Source organism: Vicia villosa, linkage group LG7 (genome assembly GCF_029867415.1).
Source record: "Vicia villosa cultivar HV-30 ecotype Madison, WI linkage group LG7, Vvil1.0, whole genome shotgun sequence".
NCBI lineage: Eukaryota > Viridiplantae > Streptophyta > Magnoliopsida > Fabales > Fabaceae > Vicia > Vicia villosa.
Genome location: NC_081186.1, coordinates 6,215,239 through 6,243,155, shown reverse-complemented (window position 1 = coordinate 6,243,155; position 27,917 = coordinate 6,215,239). Strand labels below are relative to the sequence as shown.

Here is a 27,917-nt window from a genome sequence, read left to right as displayed (position 1 = left end):
GGGTATCATATGTTCGTCATTCTCCCTTCAGAGTCATCATGCTTTATCACCGAGAGTTTGGTATCACAAGCAAAGAAAAACATATTAGAGCGAGAGCGAATGAATTTTTTCAAGACAAACATATCCAATGCATCATTATTATAGTTCAAAAACAACCAAGTATTGCATATAAACAATATTGAACAAAACAAGAAAGATTACGCATGAAAATGCATGAGAAATTACGAATTGCCAACATTGAGGAGATTTTCTTCGTATGGACTTATTGCTTCAAAAGGTCCATTGAGTCAAAGGAGAACTTCAAATCTGGCCTTCAGGTGTGAATGATGATAACCTTTGCGTCGATCAGGCTTTGAACCTTGTTTCTGAATAGCTGACAATCATCAATCGAATGGCCAAGTACCCCAGAGTGGAAAACAAACTGAGCGTTAGTGTCTGACCCTGCAGGACACTTTAGATTATTTCTAGGAAAAAGATTCTGACGAAGTCACACAAGAGTTGTAAGTGTACAGCTCCAGGTATAATAAGATAGTAAGATGAGAAGCTTGTCTGTTGCTAGCAGCTTCGCCTGAAGAACTTTGACTTTTCATCTTTGGACGTCCTTCTATGAGAATCAAGCTCACCATATCCAGTGGGTCATAGCCTCTGATTCGGGGTATGGTACTTTCGAGTTTGAAGGCATATGGCTAAAGGAAAATAAATCCTCTTGCCCCTTGATAGGAGTTGTACCCTTGAATTTGAAAGCACATGGCTAGAGGAAAATAAATCCTTTTGCCCTTTGATAGAAGTTTATTATACTTTCGAGTTTGAAAAGCATCTGGCGAGAGGAAAATAAATCCTCTTGCCCCTTGATAGAAATTGTACCTTTGAGTTTGAAGGGATTTAGCTAGAGGAAAATAAATCCTCTTGCCCATTGATAGAAGTTTATTATACTTTCAAATTTGAAAAGCATCTGGCCAGAGGAAAATAAATCCTCTTGTCCCTTGATAGAAATTTAGGCTCTTGATAGTCCTTCCCTATTACCTGGAAATTATGCGCCCTAAATATCTAAAATCCCTGAAAAAGGTTAGTTAGCACTGTTGAAAGTATTTGTGGGTAAATATTTTCGGTAATATATCGTATCCACAGGGATTGGTTAATATCACTGCCGTTCTATAGTTAATTATTTTGAGTTAGAAAAAGTAATTGGATTTGTTTTATGATTGTGATAATATCAAATTTAAACAATAATTTAAATGCAAATAATGAACGTTTGTTAACGATTAAGGAAGTATGTTGAGCTTTAGGGTTCATCAACCTATTCCTATACAACTTATCAATTAATTCACAACTGAACAATCATTTGAATTACTATCTTCACTTATCCTCAAATATGATTTCATGTCTGCAAATCAAATTAGATAAACTTTTACCGGTACGAGATTCGATCTCTCCAAATATCAATATCGATAATAGTAATAAGGAACGATAATTATGAAAACTCAATCACAATTCCATCTCTGCAAATTGAGATTGAATCAATATAGTAACCTAGGGCAAAAGTTAAAATCCTTTCTTTCGATCAAAGATTTAACAATGGTGTAAATTAAAAACAAGGTTTCTTATTGATAATAAATTGAAACAATTGTTCATAGGAAATAATTAATGGCATTGTATATTCATAGGTTAACTACTACCTTAAACTCAACAAGGGGAATTTAGCTCTCCATAGACATGAAGAACACACAAGAATTAATGGAGGGATTCATCTTCATCAATGGAATGTCTTCGATTGGTAAAGAATTGGCCTTCAATTGTTGTTCTTGACTGCAAACTCAGAATGCTCTCCTAATTTCGCTCACAAAAAGATCTGCCTTTCACTTGGAAGCTAGGGCTTTTATTTATAAGTTTTGGGCTTTTAACGCTGAGGCCGCGGCGCGGCATCGGATGAGCGCGATGCGACACAAAACAAAAGCTTTTTCGCGGCGCCAGCTAGAACTACCGCGGCGCGCCCTTGTCAAACTTCATCTTTTTGCTTTGCCTTTGAGACTTCCAGCTTTCTTTCCTCTTCATGTTCTTCTAAAACTCCATTTCAGCTCCAAACCTGCATCAATAGTACCCACAAGTGATTCGATTTGCTTTACACATGAACTAAACTTATTCAGTTCAATTCTTACTAAAAACCTATGGATCTATCACAATTTGCATTAGTTTAGAGACTAAATCACTTATATTAACACATGAATTTACCATTAATTTACTCCTAAAAAACTCTCCCCAACTTAGAGCTTTGTTTGTCCCTAAACAAAATTACTTACCTCCAACAAAACATACCAACAGTCATGCAACAAGTTTATCAAAAAGGTTTCTCAAGTGGGTCAATTTAGTAACCAAGTCAAACTACTCCTCCTCTTCCTGCAAACTCAGAACATATACACGAAACAAATTTTGAAAGCAAATTACCTCCAGAAGTTCAAAATGTCATACCCCAATTTTTGACCCTAAGATCATACATCATTTGCATTTCAATCATCAATCAAGATCACAACCTTGAGGTATCATTTTTCCTTTGAGGGGAACCATCGAGCATTTCTAGCTTTTTATTTGTTTTATACTAACCCAAATACCAAAAACATTGCTTTATTTCTTTGTAGGCTCTTGTTTTGTAGGTACCAAGCCAAGACATGCAATAAACAAGGCATTTTTCATGTTTTGGACTGATGAAATCGATTTCCCTACTGGGTAAATCGATTTCCCTGCAGCAATCTTCAACAAAATCACATTCTGGACAGCATGAAATCGATTTCCCTCCTGGGTAAATCGATTTCCCTAGTGTATTTTGCGCCAAATTCTCTTCTGGAACAGAGTGAAATCGATTTCACTCCTGGGGAAATCGATTTCCTTAAGGCAAAATTCAAAAATATAAGGAGGGAAGCTTGACATCATTTTGGCACCTTTTTCTTTGATTATTTTTGATCATTTTACCAATTTTCCACCTCATCAAAATTAATCCCTTCATTAAACCCACTTAAACCCCATTTTACCACTTTTTACCATTTAATTGCCACTTTAATCACCAATTAAACACAAGCTAATTTCCAAATGCAAAAAGACCAAACTACCACTACTCTTGCTCTCATCCTATAAATAGAGCCCACTACTCTCTCATTTCTCAAGCTTTTGAGAGCCAAAAAACCCCTTGCAATTTCTCTCCTCATCCCTACCAAATTCACCAAAGCTCTTTGTTCTTTCATAAAGTTTGTGAGTCACATCTTGAACCTCACAAACTTTGAGCTAAACCACCATCTATTTCACTCTTTTTTCTTCAATTGTTGAGAGATCAAGATTTGTGTTGGTGATTCTTGAAGTAGATCTAAGTTTTGTTCAAGATTTGGTAATTTTCTTCATCCTTTTTGTATATCATGATGTAGATCTTTGTTGCTTGTGTGTGATGCATCTTTGATGCTATATTGGTGCTATTTGATGGTGATTTGATGGAAAATTCGTGCTCCAATTGATATGTGATCATAAGGTGTTTGTATGTTTGCTTAAGTCAAGTTTTATGCCTTTAAATGTTGTTTTTGCTGAAATTTGCACTGGTCAAATCGATTTCCTTAAGGCTCAAATCGATTTCATGCTGTACGTAACTTGTTTTTTTTGAAAACTGCCTTATGGAAATCGATTTCCCTCTGCATGAAATCGATTTCCTGCTGGCAGAATGTGTTTTTTTGCCTTTTTTATGCTTGTTTTGGCTTCCTACTTCCTCCACTTCATTAATATCATTGGATCTAGGATGTTGATAGGTTTGAAATGACCTAATCCATAATATTAGATGAATGATATTAATGATAGTGTGAGTTGATTATCTTTATGCATTTTATATTCTTCTTCTCCTTTTTTTCTTTTGATCGATGAAAGTCTTAATATCTTGAGAATTCTATGGATTCTTGATAAAGACTAGATCAATTTGTTTCTATTCTTATCTTTTTCATCTTATTTTCTCTTGATCGATGAAAGCCTTAATATCTAGAGAATTCTATGGATTCTTGATAAAGGCTAGATCATTTCTTCTTCTCCTTCTTGTTTCTTTTGATTGATGATCTTGATACATGGAGAACTCTCCTACATTTGTCCCGACTCGATAAAAAGATCAAACATGGAAGAGAATTGTATGCGGTTGATTTAAGACTTGTGGAGGTTTTTATCGTGTAGTCGCTATGATTTTATCAAGCTTCTGATAAGCCCCATTGACTTTAAATCCGAGTACATCATTCACTCACCATAGATCTTCCTACTAACTTTGATAACATACTTGACAAGTTTCAAGATGGTTATCTTTAACATTTAACAACTAACTTTAATTTCCGCACCTTTACTATACCGCTCTTTATATTACCGCTCTTTATATTTCTCGCCTTATCGCTTTACTTTATCATTTCATCATATTTACCTTCCGTCATTTTCTCTTTGTCCACTTGGACATATGTTTATGTTTCCGTTATTTTTCTTTTGTCCACTTGGACCATACTTTATTTTTTCGCTAAAACACTAATAAATAACCAAAATCTAAAAAATACATAAGGCTCTCTTTGGACTATCGGTTACTATCCCTAGCGCTTTGGAGATTCGGACTTATGGACCTAGTACCTCTGGACTCATTCTATTGCTATCCTGTGATTGTTCTGTCTGTCTGGCATTGTTCTGTTGTATGTTTATGTGTGCAGGTATTTCCTTGAAAGCCCTTGATGGTTAATTCCAAGGCATTGATATAAGGATTTTACCCGAAAACAGCCGTTACTCTGCCCAATTTTCGTCAGAATCTTAATGTGCTTAATGCAAAGTGGTGCTAAGACAATAAGTTCATGTGGATCCCCAAGTGTTAATGTGTTGGTATTGATAAATCCAAAGGATGGGAAAACTACCTTGGCTCTTAATGTCAAGTGTTGGCTTCTTATTTGGTTAGACCGTTTCTTTCCTTAGCTTTTACTTTATGCATTAGGTTAGTCTCTTCATCTCCTCCCATTCTTAAATTTTCAAAATCTTCTCCCTTTTTCCAAAATATTCTTATGTTTGCAAACCTTTTCAAAAACCTTTTCTCAAAAATATCTTTCGCCCTCAGTGGCTTTTCTTCAAAAGTTTAGACACCGTTAATTGTCGAAACGAGTGGTTATACCCCACGATTTTGAAATTGATTGATAATAACGAGATCTTTTCCGCGTGAGAGAGCTAGTGGCATACTCGTTGATTTTATCCGAGTTGGCGCCCTTCTTTCATTTGCGATGCAAAGAACTCGTTTGTTCTCATGCTCAAGATCAGTGGCTGAGTATTTCTCTCTAACGACAACAAAGTGTTTATTCGTTCTAAAAACGTTTTTCCCAAAAGCGGAACTACATTAGCTCTGACTTCTCCATTGCACCGAGGAGGTATGTAGGCCCAAAGCTTAACGCTTTGCCGAGCTTATTTTGAAAATAAAACAAACCGTTTTTTAGCACACACACAACACAGATTTTCAAAAAGGTTCCCGTGGAGTACCACGGATATGAGGGGTGCTTTAAACCTTCCCCTCATATAATCAACACCCGAACCTGAGTTCTCTTTCTTGTTTTTCTTTAAAAACAAAACTTTGGGTTTTACGTTCTTTTCCCTTTTCCTTTGAAAAAATAAAGCGCGGTGGCGATTTCAAAACGGAATATTGATTCGAGTCAATCCCATGGCTTCGATATCAGATTTTCCCCGCTACAGAAAAATGGCGACTTCACTGGGGATCCAGTTTTAAGTGTGTTAAGCCTATTTTTGTTTATCTGTGTGTTTTATCTGTATATATTATTGTGTGCTTTGTTTGTTTATTTTCTTTTTCTTTTTTTTTTTTTTTTGGTGCTCGATGGTTCCTCTGTGATGAGATAAAGTTCTAACCCGAACTTTTGTGAGTAACTTGAGATAGGAGGTGGTAAGACCAATAGTCGCATGTCAGGAGCAATCCTTAACATGAGCGTCATATGGTGGAACCCCAATCAGTGGAGGCCTCATGGAAGGTAGTAGAGGTTGTTACGAATCATCGTGATAACGCTATTACTTTCAATAGTGAGTGTCCGTAGAAGCTGAATGGCCTAGAACCTTTTTAACCAATCTAAGCCTTTTTTAGGATGTAGTGCAGAAACAAGATCAAGTACCAATTTGAGCTTGTTGTCATGCGATACTACGCTCAGACGAGGTCTTTTTAGGCATATTATTGGCGCCCATGAGCAATTGTGCGTGCCGGTAATATCCGATAGAAGATTGAAAACTCTGGGAACCTTTGTAGAACCCGTTTGGCAGGTACAAAATTCCCTAGTACATACCTTTGTGGGTGGTTCTTAACCTTGACTCCATGCTCGTGACGTCGAACCTTTGAACTCTGTTTGTGCGACCATGTGTGATCTTGATTGTGATTGATGCATAAACCATGCATCCATGCATTCATTTGATTTCCAAGGAACTCATAGGTCTTTCTTTGTAAACATCATAAGTTTCATCAAACTCAATGGATCTTGGGTGTTGATGGGGTGAAAACTCTAATCCACCAAAATGGATGATTGATCTTGATGATAACTTGATCAAAGCTTTGATCCAATATAGGATTTACTTCCTTCATGTTTTGATGTTTACAAATTAATAACTTGAATTCCTTGAGAATCAAATAAATTAAAAAAAAAAAAAACAAAAAAACAACAATTGCATCATTTGCATACATACATCCAGGTTGTCCAGAAAACTTATCCTTGTCTGTCTCCATCTTCAGAGTTTGTCTACCGTCAAGCTGATTCCTCCACACAAGTACGGAACTAGAGCCAACGTCAGATTGAGAATGGAATACCAAGAGCAACACAATGCAGAGGTCAGAATGGAAATTGATGAGTTGAAGTCAGGCATGACCAAGCTAACTGAAATGCTGCAAGTTTTGATTGCTAGAGGAGAACCGCCTCAGAAAACTGTCATTGTTGAAGTCTCAAGTGCTGATGTTGACCCTCAACCTACTCAACAACCACCTTCTACATGGCCAGAGTTTGGTTTGCCACATGGTTACACTCCTCCATATGAGAAGACTCCTGGTATTGGTCAATCTTCACAACTTGTGATTGGTCAAGCTTCAAACCAAGTTTTTCATGCTCCTGTCTTCACTGAATCTCAGCCTATTGTGCACACTGTTGCTCAGCCTACTTATGTGAATCCTCTGTTTGAATATCAAGCTGCCCGTTCCCAGAATGGAAGTCAAGGAGATGCTGGAGACATTGAAGATGTCAAAGAGCAGTATCATACCTTAGAAAAACGCCTGAGAGCCATGGAAGGAAACGATTACTTTGGGGTTGCTGCTGAGAATATGTGTTTGGTTTCCAACTTTGTCATGCCTGCAAAATTCAAGACTCCTGAGTTTGAGAAGTATAAGGGGAACACTTGCCCAAGAAGCCATTTGACCATGTACTATCGCAAAATGGCTGCTTATACCCAGAATGATAAATTGCTTATCCATTGCTTTCAGGATAGTTTGAGTGGAGCTTCACTGAAATGGTATATGGGACTTGAGAGTAATCACATTCATTGTTTCCAAGATCTGACTGATGCTTTCATGAAGCAGTATAAGTACAATCTGGACATGGCGCCTGATCGCCGACAACTGCAAAACATGGCTCAGAAGGAAAAAGAGTCTTTCAAAGAATATGCTCAACGTTGGAGAGAATTGGCTTCCCAAGTTGAACCACCATTGGCTGAGAAAGAATTGACTGGAATGTTCATGGATACTCTCTCCCCTTTCTACTGGGAGAAAATGATTGGAAGTGTGTCCTCAAACTTCACAGACTTGGTTACTATTGGCCAGAGACTTGAAGAGGGAATCAAGAATGGGAAAGTTGCTAATGTTGCTGAATCCTCTGGTGGATCGAAGAAACCTTATGGAAACTTCCACAAGAAGAAAGAGAATGAGACCAATGCTGTGTCTGATGATAGAAGGGGATCTCGTCGTAAACCTCAAAATGGGGATCAACCTTATGTAGCCGCTGTCGCTCCTGTGCAAGTTCAAGTTCCTCAATCTCAGGTTGCTAATCAGAATCAGAATCGTGGTAGGACAACTTATGATCCTATTCCCATGACTTATACAGAACTGTATCCTGCTTTGGTCCAGAAAGGGTTGATTACAACAAGAGCCATGCCTCCTCCTCGAAACCCCCCCTCAAGAGGATTTCGGCCTGATCTTCATTGTGAATTTCATCAGGGTGGTGCTGGCCATGATTTAGAAGGCTGCTATGCTTTGAAGGCCTTAGTGCAAGAGTTGGTTAGAGCAAAGATGCTATCTTTCAGGGATATGGGTCCCAATGTTGTCACTAATCCTTTGCCAGAACAGAGTGGCTGAAGACAGATCAAAGCCAGATATTCCTAAAGCCAAGTGTTTCAGACAAGATAGCTCATCTTTGTTGCTGATTAGTCACTAGGCTTTGTTTCTGTACTGTTTGTTTTTCCTTTATTGTACTGTTTTTTTTTAGACTTTGTTTGTTTCTGAATGGTGATTTTAATGAAATGAGCATTGCATATTTTGAATTCATTAACATCCACTGTGTTTATATTTATACCTTATTTTACAAAACTTTTTCTTCCATTTGCTTTCTCTATCAAACTTGTGTTTTATGCAAAGATTGGAGGGAGGATGATGACAACGAAATACCCAAGTTGTTGAACTGTATGCTTTCGAATAAAACTCTGCTGATGATGTACAGGCATTGTTTCAATTCCCAAACACTGGAGAAATAAGGAAGTTAATCCCTTGTCAACCCCTCTGAGCCTTCGAAGTAGGAGTTTCTTTCTGTACGAAAAAACCCACATTTTAAACCTGGGGCAGGGTAGTTCTCAGTTAATTTGGCTGTGCATTCTATTTTAAGAGAATCATTCAGTACACCTTTCCACAAAGGTTTCAATCACAAGCGCTCCTCCGCATACATCAAAGAAATGTTGGAGATGTCAATCAAAAGCCAAAGATGGTTCATCTTAATCATTAAGCAAGGCAGTCACTATCTTTCAAAAAAAATGTATCAAAAAATGTATACAAAGAAAAGCCTGCTAAGTCAAAACCAAAAACGACTTAGGCAAGAATCAAGGCATCCCGCTGACTGTAAGTTCAAAAATAAACGGTTCAGGCAAAAGTTAGGGATATATAAAAAGAAAAGATGAAAAAAGAGAAGTCAATAATTCCTAAACAACAAAATATTGTGACTACCAAAAGGAAGAAGTGACTGCCATCTCAAAATTTCTCTTTGCTTGTGAACTATCATCATTATCAAAGGTGCAATTCCAGAAGCCTCTTGGAACCTGAATGCATAAGTTGAATTAACTGAGTTTTAGGACTGGAGATCATCACGAAGATGGGGTGGGTACAATCAAATTTTGAGCTTTATATCCTTTGTTTCTGAAACCGTGAACCTGGCCACGTTACAACCTTTAAAAGACCTAATTGAGGCAAGGTTTGTTTGAAAGCATACTACAACAAGGTTGCGTAAGCTGACTCCCATGAGATTTGCCAATCATTTGCTTTGATATCATATCTTTGTTTTATCTTTCACTTTGAATGTCTGAACCTTTATGTTTTGACTAGTTGATTCCATTTTCTTTACATCAATAACATCTTTCAAAAAATGATTTTGATTTCAAAAATATTCTTTGAGCATTGCATTAAAATTACCATTCTTGAATGAACATTTTGTTTGCAAGTAAGCACTCATTTTTCAGGAAGTTCAAACAGTCGAGAAACTTGATCAGTGATCCTATCAGGGGCATGTTATTTCAAGATCCTGTTGTTCATTCAAGATTTGTTGATCAGAATATCATTTCAATACTTGTACTGGGGCAAGCCATCCTAACATGCATTTCAAGAATTGAAGCCATGATCAGTTAACTTGCAACAATTAGTCAATCAGGGGCAATCTTCTTCAGCAATCCCCAAGCAGTTTTATCAGCCCTTCTCAAAGGATCATCGATTTGATACAGTTACCAGTGTAATAGAAGTATGTCCAAGCATCTTCTTCGTAAGCAGAATTGGCAGAGTTCCCGTGTTGAGGAATCAGAATTCCTATCGTGCCTCACAAAAGAGTCTCCCTCAGTTGTCACAAACAATTGCATTGCATTGATCATATATCATGCATAGAAAAATTCAACATCATGCAATGAAACAAAATTCATGCTCATTTACATTCTCCGAGGTCCTGTTGTTATCAACATTTTACCTTGAGATCTAAGTCCAACTTACTTGGCACATACCAAAGTAGATGTTCGTCTGCCTGTTTCTATTTCCGTCCAATGCTACTCTTGGATATGTAAACTTTTCTCTCTGTCCAATGCTACTCTTGGACATGTCGTTTCTCACTTTTTATCCAAAGCCACTATTGGATGTCACAATCCCCATTAACATGTTTCTCACCTCCTTCAAAGCTACTATTGAATGACGCTCATGTCTTTGAGCTGGAATAACATTCTTTTTGTCCAATGCCACTATTGGATGTTTATTGAGTTTGTTTTCCATCCATTGCCACTCCTGGATGGCTACTCAGGTTTTTCAAACAAGATTCCTTTGTGTATTCAAAGCCACTATTGAATCTCCCTGGTTTCTTTTCGTCCAAAGCTACTATTGGATGACCCCAATATCTTCGAGCTTGGTTAACTTTCCTTTCGTCCAAAGCCACTCGTGGATGTTCTCAGGTTGTTTTCCTTTCCATCCAATGCCACTCTTGGATGGTTGCTCAAATTTCCAAATTGGTTTCCCTTTTGTTCAAAGCTACTATTGAACGTCTATGATGTATTTCCGGGTTCAGGTTTCCATTTTGCATTCAAAGCCACTATTGAATCTCTTTGGTTTCCATTTTTGTCTAAAGCTACTATTGGATTGTTCCCGATGTTTTCCAGAGTTTGGATTCCTTTTGTTCAAAGCTACTGTTGAACGTCTCTGCCGTATCTTCGGGTTTGTAGGTCTCCTTTTGCATTCAAAGCCACTATTGAATCTTGTTGGTCTCCTTCCATCCAAAACAACTATTGGATGTCTCCGCTGTTTCCTCAGAGTTTGGACCCTTTTTCAGATTCATTCAATGCCACTCTTGAATGTCTCTGATGGTTGGTGTCGTCTAATGCCACTTTTAGACGTTTCTACCCAATATGTTTGTGTTCCAGAGTTCATTCAATGCCACTTTTGAATATCTCTGTTGATTTTCATCGTCTAATGCCACTCTTAGACGTTCTTACTACACTTCTAACTTGGGTTTTGTCCCTCCCTTTCTAAGTATTGCTGGATATTTCTTGTCACCCTGACGGATAACCAGTAGTATCTTGTTTCCCTAGCCACTCCTTTCATTCGAGTCTATCGCTCATTCCTTTTGTTCCCCCCAGTGGCATTATATTCCCCCTCTATTTTCATAAGCATACTTGATGCATCCATTAGCATCGCATTATACCTTAGGTTCAAAAATTGTGTATTTTATATTTAAGTCTCTTCAATTACGTCGAGCTGAGGATTTTAACCCTCACATCTCCGGAAAGAAGAAACTTAAATAGGGGCATCTGTCATACCCCAATTTTTGACCCTAAGATCATACATCATTTGCATTTCAATCATCAATCAAGATCACAACCTTGAGGTATCATTTTTCCTTTGAGGGGAACCATCGAGCATTTCTAGCTTTTTATTTGTTTTATACTAACCCAAATACCAAAAACATTGCTTTATTTCTTTGTAGGCTCTTGTTTTGTAGGTACCAAGCCAAGACATGCAATAAACAAGGCATTTTTCATGTTTTGGACTGATGAAATCGATTTCCCTACTGGGTAAATCGATTTCCCTGCAGCAATCTTCAACAAAATCACATTCTGGACAGCATGAAATCGATTTCCCTCCTGGGTAAATCGATTTCCCTAGTGTATTTTGCGCCAAATTCTCTTCTGGAACAGAGTGAAATCGATTTCACTCCTGGGGAAATCGATTTCCTTAAGGCAAAATTCAAAAATATAAGGAGGGAAGCTTGACATCATTTTGGCACCTTTTTCTTTGATTATTTTTGATCATTTTACCAATTTTCCACCTCATCAAAATTAATCCCTTCATTAAACCCACTTAAACCCCATTTTACCACTTTTTACCATTTAATTGCCACTTTAATCACCAATTAAACACAAGCTAATTTCCAAATGCAAAAAGACCAAACTACCACTACTCTTGCTCTCATCCTATAAATAGAGCCCACTACTCTCTCATTTCTCAAGCTTTTGAGAGCCAAAAAACCCCTTGCAATTTCTCTCCTCATCCCTACCAAATTCACCAAAGCTCTTTGTTCTTTCATAAAGTTTGTGAGTCACATCTTGAACCTCACAAACTTTGAGCTAAACCACCATCTATTTCACTCTTTTTTCTTCAATTGTTGAGAGATCAAGATTTGTGTTGGTGATTCTTGAAGTAGATCTAAGTTTTGTTCAAGATTTGGTAATTTTCTTCATCCTTTTTGTATATCATGATGTAGATCTTTGTTGCTTGTGTGTGATGCATCTTTGATGCTATATTGGTGCTATTTGATGGTGATTTGATGGAAAATTCGTGCTCCAATTGATATGTGATCATAAGGTGTTTGTATGTTTGCTTAAGTCAAGTTTTATGCCTTTAAATGTTGTTTTTGCTGAAATTTGCACTGGTCAAATCGATTTCCTTAAGGCTCAAATCGATTTCATGCTGTACGTAACTTGTTTTTTTTGAAAACTGCCTTATGGAAATCGATTTCCCTCTGCATGAAATCGATTTCCTGCTGGCAGAATGTGTTTTTTTGCCTTTTTTATGCTTGTTTTGGCTTCCTACTTCCTCCACTTCATTAATATCATTGGATCTAGGATGTTGATAGGTTTGAAATGACCTAATCCATAATATTAGATGAATGATATTAATGATAGTGTGAGTTGATTATCTTTATGCATTTTATATTCTTCTTCTCCTTTTTTTCTTTTGATCGATGAAAGTCTTAATATCTTGAGAATTCTATGGATTCTTGATAAAGACTAGATCAATTTGTTTCTATTCTTATCTTTTTCATCTTATTTTCTCTTGATCGATGAAAGCCTTAATATCTAGAGAATTCTATGGATTCTTGATAAAGGCTAGATCATTTCTTCTTCTCCTTCTTGTTTCTTTTGATTGATGATCTTGATACATGGAGAACTCTCCTACATTTGTCCCGACTCGATAAAAAGATCAAACATGGAAGAGAATTGTATGCGGTTGATTTAAGACTTGTGGAGGTTTTTATCGTGTAGTCGCTATGATTTTATCAAGCTTCTGATAAGCCCCATTGACTTTAAATCCGAGTACATCATTCACTCACCATAGATCTTCCTACTAACTTTGATAACATACTTGACAAGTTTCAAGATGGTTATCTTTAACATTTAACAACTAACTTTAATTTCCGCACCTTTACTATACCGCTCTTTATATTACCGCTCTTTATATTTCTCGCCTTATCGCTTTACTTTATCATTTCATCATATTTACCTTCCGTCATTTTCTCTTTGTCCACTTGGACATATGTTTATGTTTCCGTTATTTTTCTTTTGTCCACTTGGACCATACTTTATTTTTTCGCTAAAACACTAATAAATAACCAAAATCTAAAAAATACATAAGGCTCTCTTTGGACTATCGGTTACTATCCCTAGCGCTTTGGAGATTCGGACTTATGGACCTAGTACCTCTGGACTCATTCTATTGCTATCCTGTGATTGTTCTGTCTGTCTGGCATTGTTCTGTTGTATGTTTATGTGTGCAGGTATTTCCTTGAAAGCCCTTGATGGTTAATTCCAAGGCATTGATATAAGGATTTTACCCGAAAACAGCCGTTACTCTGCCCAATTTTCGTCAGAATCTTAATGTGCTTAATGCAAAGTGGTGCTAAGACAATAAGTTCATGTGGATCCCCAAGTGTTAATGTGTTGGTATTGATAAATCCAAAGGATGGGAAAACTACCTTGGCTCTTAATGTCAAGTGTTGGCTTCTTATTTGGTTAGACCGTTTCTTTCCTTAGCTTTTACTTTATGCATTAGGTTAGTCTCTTCATCTCCTCCCATTCTTAAATTTTCAAAATCTTCTCCCTTTTTCCAAAATATTCTTATGTTTGCAAACCTTTTCAAAAACCTTTTCTCAAAAATATCTTTCGCCCTCAGTGGCTTTTCTTCAAAAGTTTAGACACCGTTAATTGTCGAAACGAGTGGTTATACCCCACGATTTTGAAATTGATTGATAATAACGAGATCTTTTCCGCGTGAGAGAGCTAGTGGCATACTCGTTGATTTTATCCGAGTTGGCGCCCTTCTTTCATTTGCGATGCAAAGAACTCGTTTGTTCTCATGCTCAAGATCAGTGGCTGAGTATTTCTCTCTAACGACAACAAAGTGTTTATTCGTTCTAAAAACGTTTTTCCCAAAAGCGGAACTACATTAGCTCTGACTTCTCCATTGCACCGAGGAGGTATGTAGGCCCAAAGCTTAACGCTTTGCCGAGCTTATTTTGAAAATAAAACAAACCGTTTTTTAGCACACACACAACACAGATTTTCAAAAAGGTTCCCGTGGAGTACCACGGATATGAGGGGTGCTTTAAACCTTCCCCTCATATAATCAACACCCGAACCTGAGTTCTCTTTCTTGTTTTTCTTTAAAAACAAAACTTTGGGTTTTACGTTCTTTTCCCTTTTCCTTTGAAAAAATAAAGCGCGGTGGCGATTTCAAAACGGAATATTGATTCGAGTCAATCCCATGGCTTCGATATCAGATTTTCCCCGCTACACAAAACACTACACAATTGTAATTGAATCAGCACTAATCACTCTCATCAAAAAGTATGATGACTAAAAGAGGGGTTAAACACTCATCCAAACAATTAAATCAACAAAGATCCATATCATACGTTCACCAAATTGTTAGCATCAAGTCTTGTGGAATCTGAGAATCAGAAGGTCTTTCTAGGGTTGTAATGTGGTTTAGATTCAAAGAAAAGAAGATAGTCAAGGGTTGTTCCTAATCTAGGGAAGCATCCAAATCATAACTCATTCCTTCTTCTCTATAACTTTAATTCTCTCACCCGTCCATCTTTTTCCATTCGTAGCTTGGTTTTTCTTTTTCACTCCTTTTTTTTTCAACAACCGTTATATTCAAACGTTGTTCTTTTTCCATAAACTCTTATTATTATTTTTTTTCAAGCTACGAATTTCTTTTATACTTCACCGATTACCACATGTACTTACTCTTCTTTTGAATGTGACTCTCCCCAACTTGGAGATCAACCTGTATTTAGATTATATGAATGCTCCCCTACTTTCTAAAAAAAGGTCAAAGAGAAAACACATCACCAAATTTTATGGTTGATGGTTCAAAACAAAACTTTTTATTGAGATCAAAGCTCACCAGGTATTTTCCTTGGTGCATATTATGATGCTTATCTTGACCTCAGGCTCAAAGAATGGTTAACAAAAGGATCACACTCTCACAGAAGAAAATAAGTTGTACGTTAGAGTAGGCTAAAAGAACTCTCAGATTCAAATAAGTGCCTAAATCACTTTCACAGATTTCCACAAACGATGTAACAACCGGTTTAGCATGATACAAACAAGTCAAAACAATTGATGGTCTCCTGCATATAGTAAACAATGGAAGGCTTTCCTCACAATGATTAAGGCTAAACCGATCCAATAAAATAGTGTACCATAAAGAACTTCTGTTAAGAATTTACTAACAACCTAAATTTCATGCACACATTAGGAGTTTGAGTTCAAAAATCCGTACCTGCTTTGTCACTTTATTGAAAAAAGTAAGTGAACTAAAAAAAATTTCAAAAATTTTCACTTCACTCACTACCACTTTCACGCATGTTGCTCCGTTGTTGGTACTTTGTTTGAGATTCTCATTCTGTTGTGGACTACTCTTTCTAAACTAGGGATAAAATACCAAAAATAAAAGCATAAAATTGAAAAATGCAAAAGAGTAAATCCACCCCCAAACTTGAACTAAACATTGACCTCAATGTTTCGTAACAAGCCCGAGAGGGTTGACTCACAAAGGGTATTGCCATATCAATTGCTTCTTCCTAGCTTTCACCAGAAAGGTCCCCTTATTATTTCCTGAAATAAAAATAAACAAAACACAATAAAACATTAGAAGTGTGGGTTACCTCCCACGAAGTGCCTTGTTTAACGTCGCATGGCTTGACGGTTCATGCTTTCAAGGTTTTAGGAATGGTGCATGTTGCTCCACTCCCCCGAAGTAATCTTTTAACCGTTTTCCATTAACGGTTCTCCTCTCTTTTGTCAGCGGATTCTCTACCATAATGGCACCGTGGTCGCATATATCTTTTACTATCAGTGGTCCAGACCATTTTGTTGTTGCTTTACCCGAGAGATATCTTAGTTTTGAGTTGCACAGGAGTACCTCTTGTCCAACTTGGAAGTAGCTCGGAGTTCGAGTTTTGTCTTCCTTGCTTGCTCCTTTAGTTGCATCGATTTGGAAGATATCACTCTTGTTCTTAAGATGCCTCTTGGCCTTGAACAGAGTAAATTTTACCTCTTCATCTTGCACCCTTATTTTCATGATCCCTTCATCCAGATTAATCATCATTCGAGCGGTTTTCATGAATGGCCTTCCTAGAATCACAGGTACCTCATGATCTTCTTCCATGTCAACAACCACAAAGTCTACCGGGAAAAAGAATTTGTCTACTTTAATTAGCAGATCCTGAATCACTCCATAGGGTGAAGTGATAGACTTGTCGGCCAATTGTAATGTCATACTAGTAGACTTCATCACAACATTCCCTAGCTTCTTGACAATGGATAAAGGGATTAAGTTGATGCTCGACCCCAGATCAATTAACCCATCACCAGTGAAATTACCTCCAATATTTAATGGTAAGGTTACTCGCCCCGGATCAGATTCCTTTCTTGGAGTAGTTCTTTGGATTATAGCACTACATTGAGCATCAAGCACCACAGTTTCTTCATCTGTGCATCCCTTTTTCTTTGTGAGCATGTTCTTTATAAATTTAGCATATTTGGGCATTTGCTCTAATGCTTCGGCAAATGGTATGTTTATGTGGAGTTGTTTGAAGATGCTCATAAACCTGGTATATTGGCTGGCATTGTCCTTCTTTGACGGAGCGTGGGGGTATGGCAAATGTTGACTTGGAATCGTGTTGTTTGCCATCTTGTCTTTAGCACTCCTTCTTTTTAATTTCTCCTTCTTGACTTCTTTATTTACATCTTCTTCTTCAGCCCCATTGTTAATAATTTCATATTCTTCGTCTTCTCCAGCATGTGTTTCATCTTCCTTTTCTTTATCATCCTCAACTTCATTCGTTTCCGTTTCATTATTACCACCTTTCTGTCCAGTCCTTGTCACCACCGCTTTGCAATGCTCCTTGGGGTTCTCTTGAGTGTTGGCTGAAAAAGTTGCATTTGATTGATTAGTTGCAATCTGCTTAGCCAGTTGACCCATTTGAGTTTCCAAATTCTTTATAGCTGCCTCTTGATTCTTTTGATTTGTCATTGACATTTGCATGAATTGTGTCATAGTTTCTTCTAACTTTGACTGTCCTCCTTGTTGTGGTGGTGGTTGAGTGTAAGGTTGGAAGGTTTGTTGTTGATACCCTTGATTTGGTGGCCTTTGTTGGTACCCTTGGTTGTTATGCCTTGGTGGATAACCTTGTTGGTATGGATGATTTTGGTATTGATTCTTCCTTTGTTCTTGGTTGTTGTTCATGTAATTCACTTCTTCTTCTAGAACTGGTGGACAGAATCCTGTTTGATGATCTCCCTTGCACAATTCGCACTTCGCAACTTGATAAGAATTAGATACCCCGTTCAGCTCCTTGATTTGTTGTGGTAGTTTGGACATTTGTTGTGTTAAAAGCTCCACTTGTGAGGTTAGCAATTTATTCTGAGCAAGTAGAGCATCACTATTGTTCAACTCCAATACTCCGGGTTTCCTATCTCTGACCGTTCGATCATGGTTGCCCTGACGATCATTTAGAGCCATTCGCTCTATTATCTGAGTAGCTTCAGCAGGTGTCTTGGACATGAGTGAACCACCAGCTGTGGCATCCAAGAGTGTCTTGTTTGTAGCTGTGAGACCGTTGCGGAACATGTGGATTTGATCAACTTGCGCAAAACAGTGTCCTTTGCACTTTCTCAACATAGCTTTATACCTTTCCCATGCTTCATTCAGTGATTCATTACTGTCTCGAGAAAATACTGCTATCGCTGTTTTTGCTTCAAAGAATCGGTTTTGAGAGTAAAACCTTTCCAGAAATTTTTCTTCTAAGGTGTTCCAATCAGTCATCACTGTTTCGGGTTGATCCAGATACCAATCTTTTGCCTTAGATAACAAAGAGTGTGGGAACAACCTCTTGAACAATGCTTCTTCATCAGCTTGAGCTACACCAGTTGTACATGCTAACTCATAGAATCTAGTAAGATGTGTATATGGATCTTCGTGATCCAATCCGACGAAAGGACTTGCACATATCAACTGCATGATACCGGTCTTCAATTCTGAAGTCCGCCCGTTGGCGGCAGTTCTAGAGAACTGTGGGTTGAGTCTTGGACTATTTGCACATGGTCCAGGAGCAGCCATGTTGACAACAGTTGGTTGTACAGTAACTTCCTGTTCTTCTTCCGCAAATAGTTCGTGAAAGAAAAGTCCTTCTTGCGACTCGTCAATTGTTTCAAGTTGTTGTGACGATGTCGTGGTTGCGTTGTCTCTTGCTTTTGCTATGTTTGCTCTTCTTCGTGCTTTGCTATTTAGCCTCCTAGCGGTCCTTTCGATTTCGGGCTCAAAAAGAAGTTGATCACTGGGAACTTTGCTGCGCATACACTAACTTCTGCAAAACTAGCAAAAAAGTGAAACAACCAAATAGAGAAAAAATAAAAATTAAAACTCAAAATAAGAACTATTGCAATGCGTGCAATATTGACACCAATCCCTGGCAACGGCGCCAATTTGTTGAAAGTATTTGTGGGTAAATATTTTCGGTAATATATCGTATCCACAGGGATTGGTTAATATCACTGCCGTTCTATAGTTAATTATTTTGAGTTAGAAAAAGTAATTGGATTTGTTTTATGATTGTGATAATATCAAATTTAAACAATAATTTAAATGCAAATAATGAACGTTTGTTAACGATTAAGGAAGTATGTTGAGCATTAGGGTTCATCAACCTATTCCTATACAACTTATCAATTAATTCACAACTGAACAATCATTTGAATTACTATCTTCACTTATCCTCAAATATGATTTCATGTCTGCAAATCAAATTAGATAAACTTTTACCGGTACGAGATTCGATCTCTCCAAATATCAATATCGATAATAGTAATAAGGAACGATAATTATGAAAACTCAATCACAATTCCATCTCTGCAAATTGAGATTGAATCAATATAGTAACCTAGGGCAAAAGTTAAAATCCTTTCTTTCGATCAAAGATTTAACAATGGTGTAAATTAAAAATAAGGTTTCTTATTGATAATAAATTCAAACAATTGTTCATAGGAAATAATTAATGGCATTGTATATTCATAGGTTAACTACTACCTTAAACTCAACAAGGGGAATTTAGCTCTCCATAGACATGAAGAACACACAAGAATTAATGGAGGGATTCATCTTCATCAATGGAATGTCTTCGATTGGTAAAGAATTGGCCTTCAATTGTTGTTCTTGACTGCAAACTCAGAATGCTCTCCTAATTTCGCTCACAAAAAGATCTGCCTTTCACTTGGAAGCTAGGGCTTTTATTTATAAGTTTTGGGCTTTTAACGCTGAGGCCGCGGCGCGGCATCGGATGAGCGCGACGCGACACAAAACAAAAGCTTTTTCGCGGCGCCAGCTAGAACTACCGCGGCGCGCCCTTGTCAAACTTCATCTTTTTGCTTTGCCTTTGAGACTTCCAGCTTTCTTTCCTCTTCATGTTCTTCTAAAACTCCATTTCAGCTCCAAACCTGCATCAATAGTACCCACAAGTGATTCGATTTGCTTTACACATGAACTAAACTTATTCAGTTCAATTCTTACTAAAAACCTATGGATCTATCACAATTTGCATTAGTTTAGAGACTAAATCACTTATATTAACACATGAATTTACCATTAATTTACTCCTAACAAACTCTCCCCAACTTAGAGCTTTGTTTGTCCCTAAACAAAATTACTTACCTCCAACAAAACATACCAACAGTCATGCAACAAGTTTATCAAAAAGGTTTCTCAAGTGGGTCAATTTAGTAACCAAGTCAAACTACTCCTCCTCTTCCTGCAAACTCAGAACATATACACGAAACAAATTTTGAAAGCAAATTACCTCCAGAAGTTCAAAACACTACACAATTGTAATTGAATCAGCACTAATCACTCTCATCAAAAAGTATGATGACTAAAAGAGGGGTTAAACACTCATCCAAACAATTAAATCAACAAAGATCCATATCATACGTTCACCAAATTGTTAGCATCAAGTCTTGTGGAATCTGAGAATCAGAAGGTCTTTCTAGGGTTGTAATGTGGTTTAGATTCAAAGAAAAGAAGATAGTCAAGGGTTGTTCCTAATCTAGGGAAGCATCCAAATCATAACTCATTCCTTCTTCTCTATAACTTTAATTCTCTCACCCGTCCATCTTTTTCCATTCGTAGCTTGGTTTTTCTTTTTCACTCCTTTTTTTTCAACAACCGTTATATTCAAACGTTGTTCTTTTTCCATAAACTCTTATTATTATTTTTTTTCAAGCTACGAATTTCTTTTATACTTCACCGATTACCACATGTACTTACTCTTCTTTTGAATGTGACTCTCCCCAACTTGGAGATCAACCTGTATTTAGATTATATGAATGCTCCCCTACTTTCTAAAAAAAGGTCAAAGAGAAAACACATCACCAAATTTTATGGTTGATGGTTCAAAACAAAACTTTTTATTGAGATCAAAGCTCACCAGGTATTTTCCTTGGTGCATATTACGATGCTTATCTTGACCTCAGGCTCAAAGAATGGTTAACAAAAGGATCACACTCTCACAGAAGAAAATAAGTTGTACGTTAGAGTAGGCTAAAAGAACTCTCAGATTCAAATAAGTGCCTAAATCACTTTCACAGATTTCCACAAACGATGTAACAACCGGTTTAGCATGATACAAACAAGTCAAAACAATTGATGGTCTCCTGCATATAGTAAACAATGGAAGGCTTTCCTCACAATGATTAAGGCTAAACCGATCCAATAAAATAGTGTACCATAAAGAACTTCTGTTAAGAATTTACTAACAACCTAAATTTCATGCACACATTAGGAGTTTGAGTTCAAAAATCCGTACCTGCTTTGTCACTTTATTGAAAAAAGTAAGTGAACTAAAAAAAATTTCAAAAATTTTCACTTCACTCACTACCACTTTCACGCATGTTGCTCCGTTGTTGGTACTTTGTTTGAGATTCTCATTCTGTTGTGGACTACTCTTTCTAAACTAGGGATAAAATACCAAAAATAAAAGCATAAAATTGAAAAATGCAAAAGAGTAAATCCACCCCCAAACTTGAACTAAACATTGACCTCAATGTTTCGTAACAAGCCCGAGAGGGTTGACTCACAAAGGGTATTGCCATATCAATTGCTTCTTCCTAGCTTTCACCAGAAAGGTCCCCTTATTATTTCCTGAAATAAAAATAAACAAAACACAATAAAACATTAGAAGTGTGGGTTACCTCCCACGAAGTGCCTTGTTTAACGTCGCATGGCTTGACGGTTCATGCTTTCAAGGTTTTAGGAATGGTGCATGTTGCTCCACTCCCCCGAAGTAATCTTTTAACCGTTTTCCATTAACGGTTCTCCTCTCTTTTGTCAGCGGATTCTCTACCATAATGGCACCGTGGTCGCATATATCTTTTACTATCAGTGGTCCAGACCATTTTGTTGTTGCTTTACCCGAGAGATATCTTAGTTTTGAGTTGCACAGGAGTACCTCTTGTCCAACTTGGAAGTAGCTCGGAGTTCGAGTTTTGTCTTCCTTGCTTGCTCCTTTAGTTGCATCGATTTGGAAGATATCACTCTTGTTCTTAAGATGCCTCTTGGCCTTGAACAGAGTAAATTTTACCTCTTCATCTTGCACCCTTATTTTCATGATCCCTTCATCCAGATTAATCATCATTCGAGCGGTTTTCATGAATGGCCTTCCTAGAATCACAGGTACCTCATGATCTTCTTCCATGTCAACAACCACAAAGTCTACCGGGAAAAAGAATTTGTCTACTTTAATTAGCAGATCCTGAATCACTCCATAGGGTGAAGTGATAGACTTGTCGGCCAATTGTAATGTCATACTAGTAGACTTCATCACAACATTCCCTAGCTTCTTGACAATGGATAAAGGGATTAAGTTGATGCTCGACCCCAGATCAATTAACCCATCACCAGTGAAATTACCTCCAATATTTAATGGTAAGGTTACTCGCCCCGGATCAGATTCCTTTCTTGGAGTAGTTCTTTGGATTATAGCACTACATTGAGCATCAAGCACCACAGTTTCTTCATCTGTGCATCCCTTTTTCTTTGTGAGCATGTTCTTTATAAATTTAGCATATTTTGGCATTTGCTCTAATGCTTCGGCAAATGGTATGTTTATGTGGAGTTGTTTGAAGATGCTCATAAACCTGGTATATTGGCTGGCATTGTCCTTCTTTGACGGAGCGTGGGGGTATGGCAAATGTTGACTTGGAATCGTGTTGTTTGCCATCTTGTCTTTAGCACTCCTTCTTTTTAATTTCTCCTTCTTGACTTCTTTATTTACATCTTCTTCTTCAGCCCCATTGTTAATAATTTCATATTCTTCGTCTTCTCCAGCATGTGTTTCATCTTCCTTTTCTTTATCATCCTCAACTTCATTCGTTTCCGTTTCATTATTACCACCTTTCTGTCCAGTCCTTGTCACCACCGCTTTGCAATGCTCCTTGGGGTTCTCTTGAGTGTTGGCTGAAAAAGTTGCATTTGATTGATTAGTTGCAATCTGCTTAGCCAGTTGACCCATTTGAGTTTCCAAATTCTTTATAGCTGCCTCTTGATTCTTTTGATTTGTCATTGACATTTGCATGAATTGTGTCATAGTTTTTTCTAACTTTGACTGTCCTCCTTGTTGTGGTGGTGGTTGAGTGTAAGGTTGGAAGGTTTGTTGTTGATACCCTTGATTTGGTGGTACATGCATGGTACATGCATACCACGGTACATGCATACCAGTGACCCAGAATTGTCAACCCCTTCTAAAGCACCCTCGAACATGGTACATGCATACCACACAATGATACTTTAGGAAGAAACCTATCTGAGTTGTAGTATCGGGTCGCAACCATAACTTGGCATGCACCAAGAATAGCCCTCCCACTACGTTCCTAAAAGTTAAGATGGGTTAAAGGTGACTAAAGGTCCTTGAGCTCCGACGCACCCAAAGATACATGCGTAAACCTCTCTCATGCAAAAGAGGTACACAATAACCAGTGGAGACCTAACTCAAGTGCAAACTTCATATTGACCAATCCCAAGCATGCACAAGAGAGGTCTCCATGACTATGCCGCTCCTATCTTAAGGTGCACTCGAATCCGGGTATAGGATTCATCTTCTAAAGAAACTCAAGCAACCTGGAAAAGTAAAGCAATCAAAACAAACAAATTGGTGATCTAAGCCCTAAGGTAAACCCCTCTTTTTAAAAAGTCCCCAGCAGAGTCGCCAGTTCTGTAACTCGGTGAACCGACTTTTATTTTTAATATTCGCAAGCAATGTTGCGGTGAGCATGAGTCGGCACCGACATTTATTTTGTCCAATCGTGGAAAGGTAAAAAGTACAGAAAAAGACCTTTTTGAAAGAAAACGGGCTCGGGGGGTAAGTTATGAAAAGGGAAGGTGCAAGCACCCTTTTCATCCGTAGTTATCTACGGGCTCTTAACTTGCTTAGCTCATGTTTGTTTGTTTTGAGTTGAAAAGAGGCAGAAGGACTTTAGCGTAAATGCGTAGCCTTAGTTTTTCGAAAGAGTAGTGAAAAGATGTCTTTTATTGAGCTAGGCAGGTTAAGAGCACTACCCTAACTAATTAGTCTTTTTCTGTAATTTTTAAGGTTCCTGGGACTATCCATACTATATAGGAGTAGGTAATCCTTGTTTATATTGGACGTGCGGGTCATCGAAGGGTCATCGAGGTCGTTTGAAGGCAACAAGTAGAGGTACCTTTAGCAATATCGAAGGGACAATCATCTTTTCGTAGGCAACAGTCGAGGGTCATCGAGGGACTTATGATCTTTGCGATGATTTTTTAATCGTCGGGACTTTTGCTAACAGGTACCTCTATATTCGAGGGACACGACCATTTATTTCCGAAGGCAACAAGAGAGGCGTACCCTAGAGGTGAGTGAGTGCGATGTGTGTTAGTTTCAGATATTTATCTCGAAGTTAGTGAGCTAGCGTTCAATTGTTATATTTCCATACAATCCTATTAACATACATCTAACAATTATATAGCAGTTTATATGGTGCGGAAAATAAAGATCCTAAGCTATTACATGGTTTTGGGAGAGGTACATAATAGGAGGTGCAGAAAATAAAGTCCTAATTAAACCATTACAACCCATATACAATTACATAATTTAAAAAAAAAATATAAAACGGTAAATGTACAAAGATAGAATACGTGAATGTCCGTAATAGTCCAAAGATTCAAAGTAGTACCTCGCATAAACAAAAAGTGTTAGTACGAATATATGTTGAACAATGCAGGAAAAATATTAACAAATTTAAAGATAAAATCACAAGATATCTAAGAAAATATTAAATTCTAAAAGAAAGTAAATAATTAAAATAATTTGTGTTTATTTGTTAGCAATTTATTTACAAATTAACTATTCTATTTACAAATTTTATTATTCTAATTAAACTAATAGCTAAATGAAATAGATTTCGTATTTTTAATATTTTCTTTTAGTGATAGTAAAAAAGAAACAAACAAAAATATATATATATATATATATATATATATATATATATATATATATATATATATATATATATATATATATATATATATATATAAATGATAGAACCGGTGGGGCGTAACCCCTTGCATCACCATCTCACAAAATCTATTAGTATTGTTTGACTTTTCAAAGTCATGATAGTAGTCCATAGAAACGCGACAAGTGGCACTAATGAAATAGGAAGAAAAAAAATTGGCAAATTCTTAGGTACCCTGCTTGTTTCAATGGGTACCGGTACTCAAGTGAAGTGGACCAATTAAGATGAGCCATTTGTATTATTTAATTGGTATTTTATTTAATAAATTTTCTTTTAAAACTAAATATGAAGTTTACATAATTAAATAGAACTGATTCTACATCCATTTCTCCTTAGACCCCGATCCCTATGTGCAACACAACCGTAATGATAACTGTCTTACTCGCAAAGCTATATCTAAGTTGATTACCAAGGTGGTTCCTGGCTTCAAATTTGTTCTCCTAACCACTCAAATTTACAAAATATAGAAAGAAGATCATGTTCATCTTTCTTCTACTCCCTTCCAATATGTTCACAAATTGAATACAGGAAGAAGAAAATTTATAGAATACATAAAGATTCAAACAATAGATGTTCTATATTATTAATTTATTAACATGAAACAAATGCACAGTGCAATGGGATAGCTAACAGGAAACTTCATGTCTCTAATGTACAATTGCAATTAATTAACACAATCACTTTTAATTAATTAACACAATCATGATAATAAAAGCGAAAATAAAAATTGAAACAATCAAATTCGTAAAGTTATTGAAAAAGATTTCAGATTGAAAGAGAAATAATAACTTACCAAAAATCGATCGGTAAAAGATGAACGATAAGAAGAGTGGTGGGTTTTTGCGAGGAGGAAACCCAAAACAAGTTACAAGAGGATAGAAAGAAGAGTTTCTGAAAAGAAATTAACTGAAAAAAAGAGAGAGAAAGTGGGGGTGTTAGTGATAGCAATTAGAGTTACATGGAGAAAGAAGTTGCAGAGAAATTGGGGCTCGTGAAAGAATTTCCAGAAAAGAAATCACGAAACCAAAACAAACAAAAAGCAAAGTGCATAGAATATAAAAATAGATGAGTAGCAAGTGTGGAGAAAATAAAAAAATGACTCATTTGTTTTCAAGTTCTAACCTTGATAATTCCTTGCTGCTAGTCCTTTTTTGGTTTCAACAGCTTCCTCAACTCCTATTCCTACAATCAGTCAACGCCAACAAACACAAAACAGTTTGAAACTGTTATTAAAAATTTTTATTTATCAAAAAAATTGCAACTTTCTAGGGTTCAATGGAAGAAGCATTGAAGAGAAATGATGCATACTTACTGGCATCAGAAGAAATGCTCAGACATGTGAACCACGAAGGGCGATTCGATAAAGAAGAGGTGTGCAGAAGGATGTGCTGCCGGTAACTGCGAGAGATTGTTTTCTGGCGTTCGATAAAGTGTGATTGCGCCGGTAACTGCGAGAGATTCTCTTATGGTATTCAATGAAGTGCGGTTGGAGAACTTTAGAAAAAGAGGAAGAAGGAAGCCAGTCGGCGGTTGCGAAGAAGAGTGTGTTTGAAAAGAATGAAAATTAGGAAGGAGAAAAGAAAAGGGAAACGGAAGTTGTTTGGGTTAATATTACAATTTCATAAATTTAATGTATACTCTAATATTTACTAATATAATAATTATTTATAATAAAATAATATTAATAATATAAATTAAGTGGACCAATCAAAATATTACATGTCACATGGTACCGGTAACTCATAAAATTTGATGACATAACATATTAGTACCATGGAAAAAGAATACAACAAAGTGCCAAATCCATCTTCTTCTCTCTTTCCCACTTAGAGACATACAAGAACAACAAACTTTTCACAACTTCTCATTTATTTCAAAATCCAAAAGCATATGAGATCAAGATAAGGATGTTGAATCAATCAAAAGCAAAAGAAAAGAGAGCACCTTGAGCGGTTGTACGGACGGTGTGGATTGAGCGGCGGGATCTCGTCGGAGACCGGGCGGTTGTTGATTATGCGAGCACAATTTCGGTGCGGCGGCTAGACACCGATCGGTTGTACGGTGTTGGATCTGCTTCAATTTTTTTCTGCAAAAATACTCTTTACAAATATTAATGAGATGTTAGTATGAACAAATTTCACTTACAGTTTTGTTTAAGGAATTAATTAAGGGTGGGAAGTGAGATTAATTGGTATGAACTAAGTGGTGATGACAATTGAATCACATGAACATCATGGTTGATGGTGTAATTTCTGGTGTGTATAGTATGTACAATGGCTTTATGTATGTGAGAAAAAGTGGGTATGAACGTGACTGCCTCTCCAAATTGTGGAATTGTTGGCCTATATGTATATATAAAAAAAGATTAGGTCAAAAGAAAATTGATTAAGACAAAATCAACAATTAAATGACTCAATTAAACATTCAAATATTTATTTTGATTTTTTCTTAATGATAATTAATCTTGAATTGAAAGTTACTACTTTTATTTTTTATGCTATTTTTGGTTATTTTTTGTGAATAAAAAGGTAAATTTGAAAAATCAATATTTTAGAAAATGTTTAAATAATAAATACGAAAATTAAAATTAAAATGATAAAAAAGTATTTTTTGTGATTTTTTTTAATATAAAATGAAAATAAAATTAAACCTAAAGTTAGAAGCAAATAAAAGGGAAAAATGTTAATGGTGGGATTCAAACCCGGGACCCTTTCCTTGCAAACCTTACTTTCTTACCAATTGTGCTATATTATTTATTCGAAATAAAAAGCCAATTGAAAGTATATGAAACATCGGTAAGCATT

At 36.7% G+C, this 27,917-nt stretch overlaps 1 protein-coding gene and 1 long non-coding RNA gene across 2 annotated transcripts; one reads left to right on the top strand and one right to left on the bottom strand.

Annotated features, from left to right (window-relative positions):
- Positions 1-2,499: 2,499 nt before the first annotated feature.
- LOC131620285 (uncharacterized) lies at positions 2,500-17,055 on the top strand. Its single transcript, XM_058891293.1, has 2 exons — positions 2,500-3,373; positions 6,758-17,055. Exon 2 carries the CDS (start codon positions 6,824-6,826, stop codon positions 8,360-8,362), a length of 1,539 nt encoding a protein of 512 aa, XP_058747276.1. The 5' UTR covers positions 2,500-3,373; positions 6,758-6,823; the 3' UTR covers positions 8,363-17,055.
- An 8,089-nt stretch (positions 17,056-25,144) lies between these two features.
- LOC131616922 (uncharacterized) lies at positions 25,145-27,419 on the bottom strand. Its single transcript, XR_009288326.1, has 3 exons — positions 26,426-27,419; positions 26,236-26,295; positions 25,145-26,019 (listed from the first exon to the last, which is right to left on the bottom strand). It is a non-coding gene; the product is annotated as an uncharacterized LOC131616922 (long non-coding RNA).
- Between the last annotated feature and the right edge of the window lie 498 nt (positions 27,420-27,917).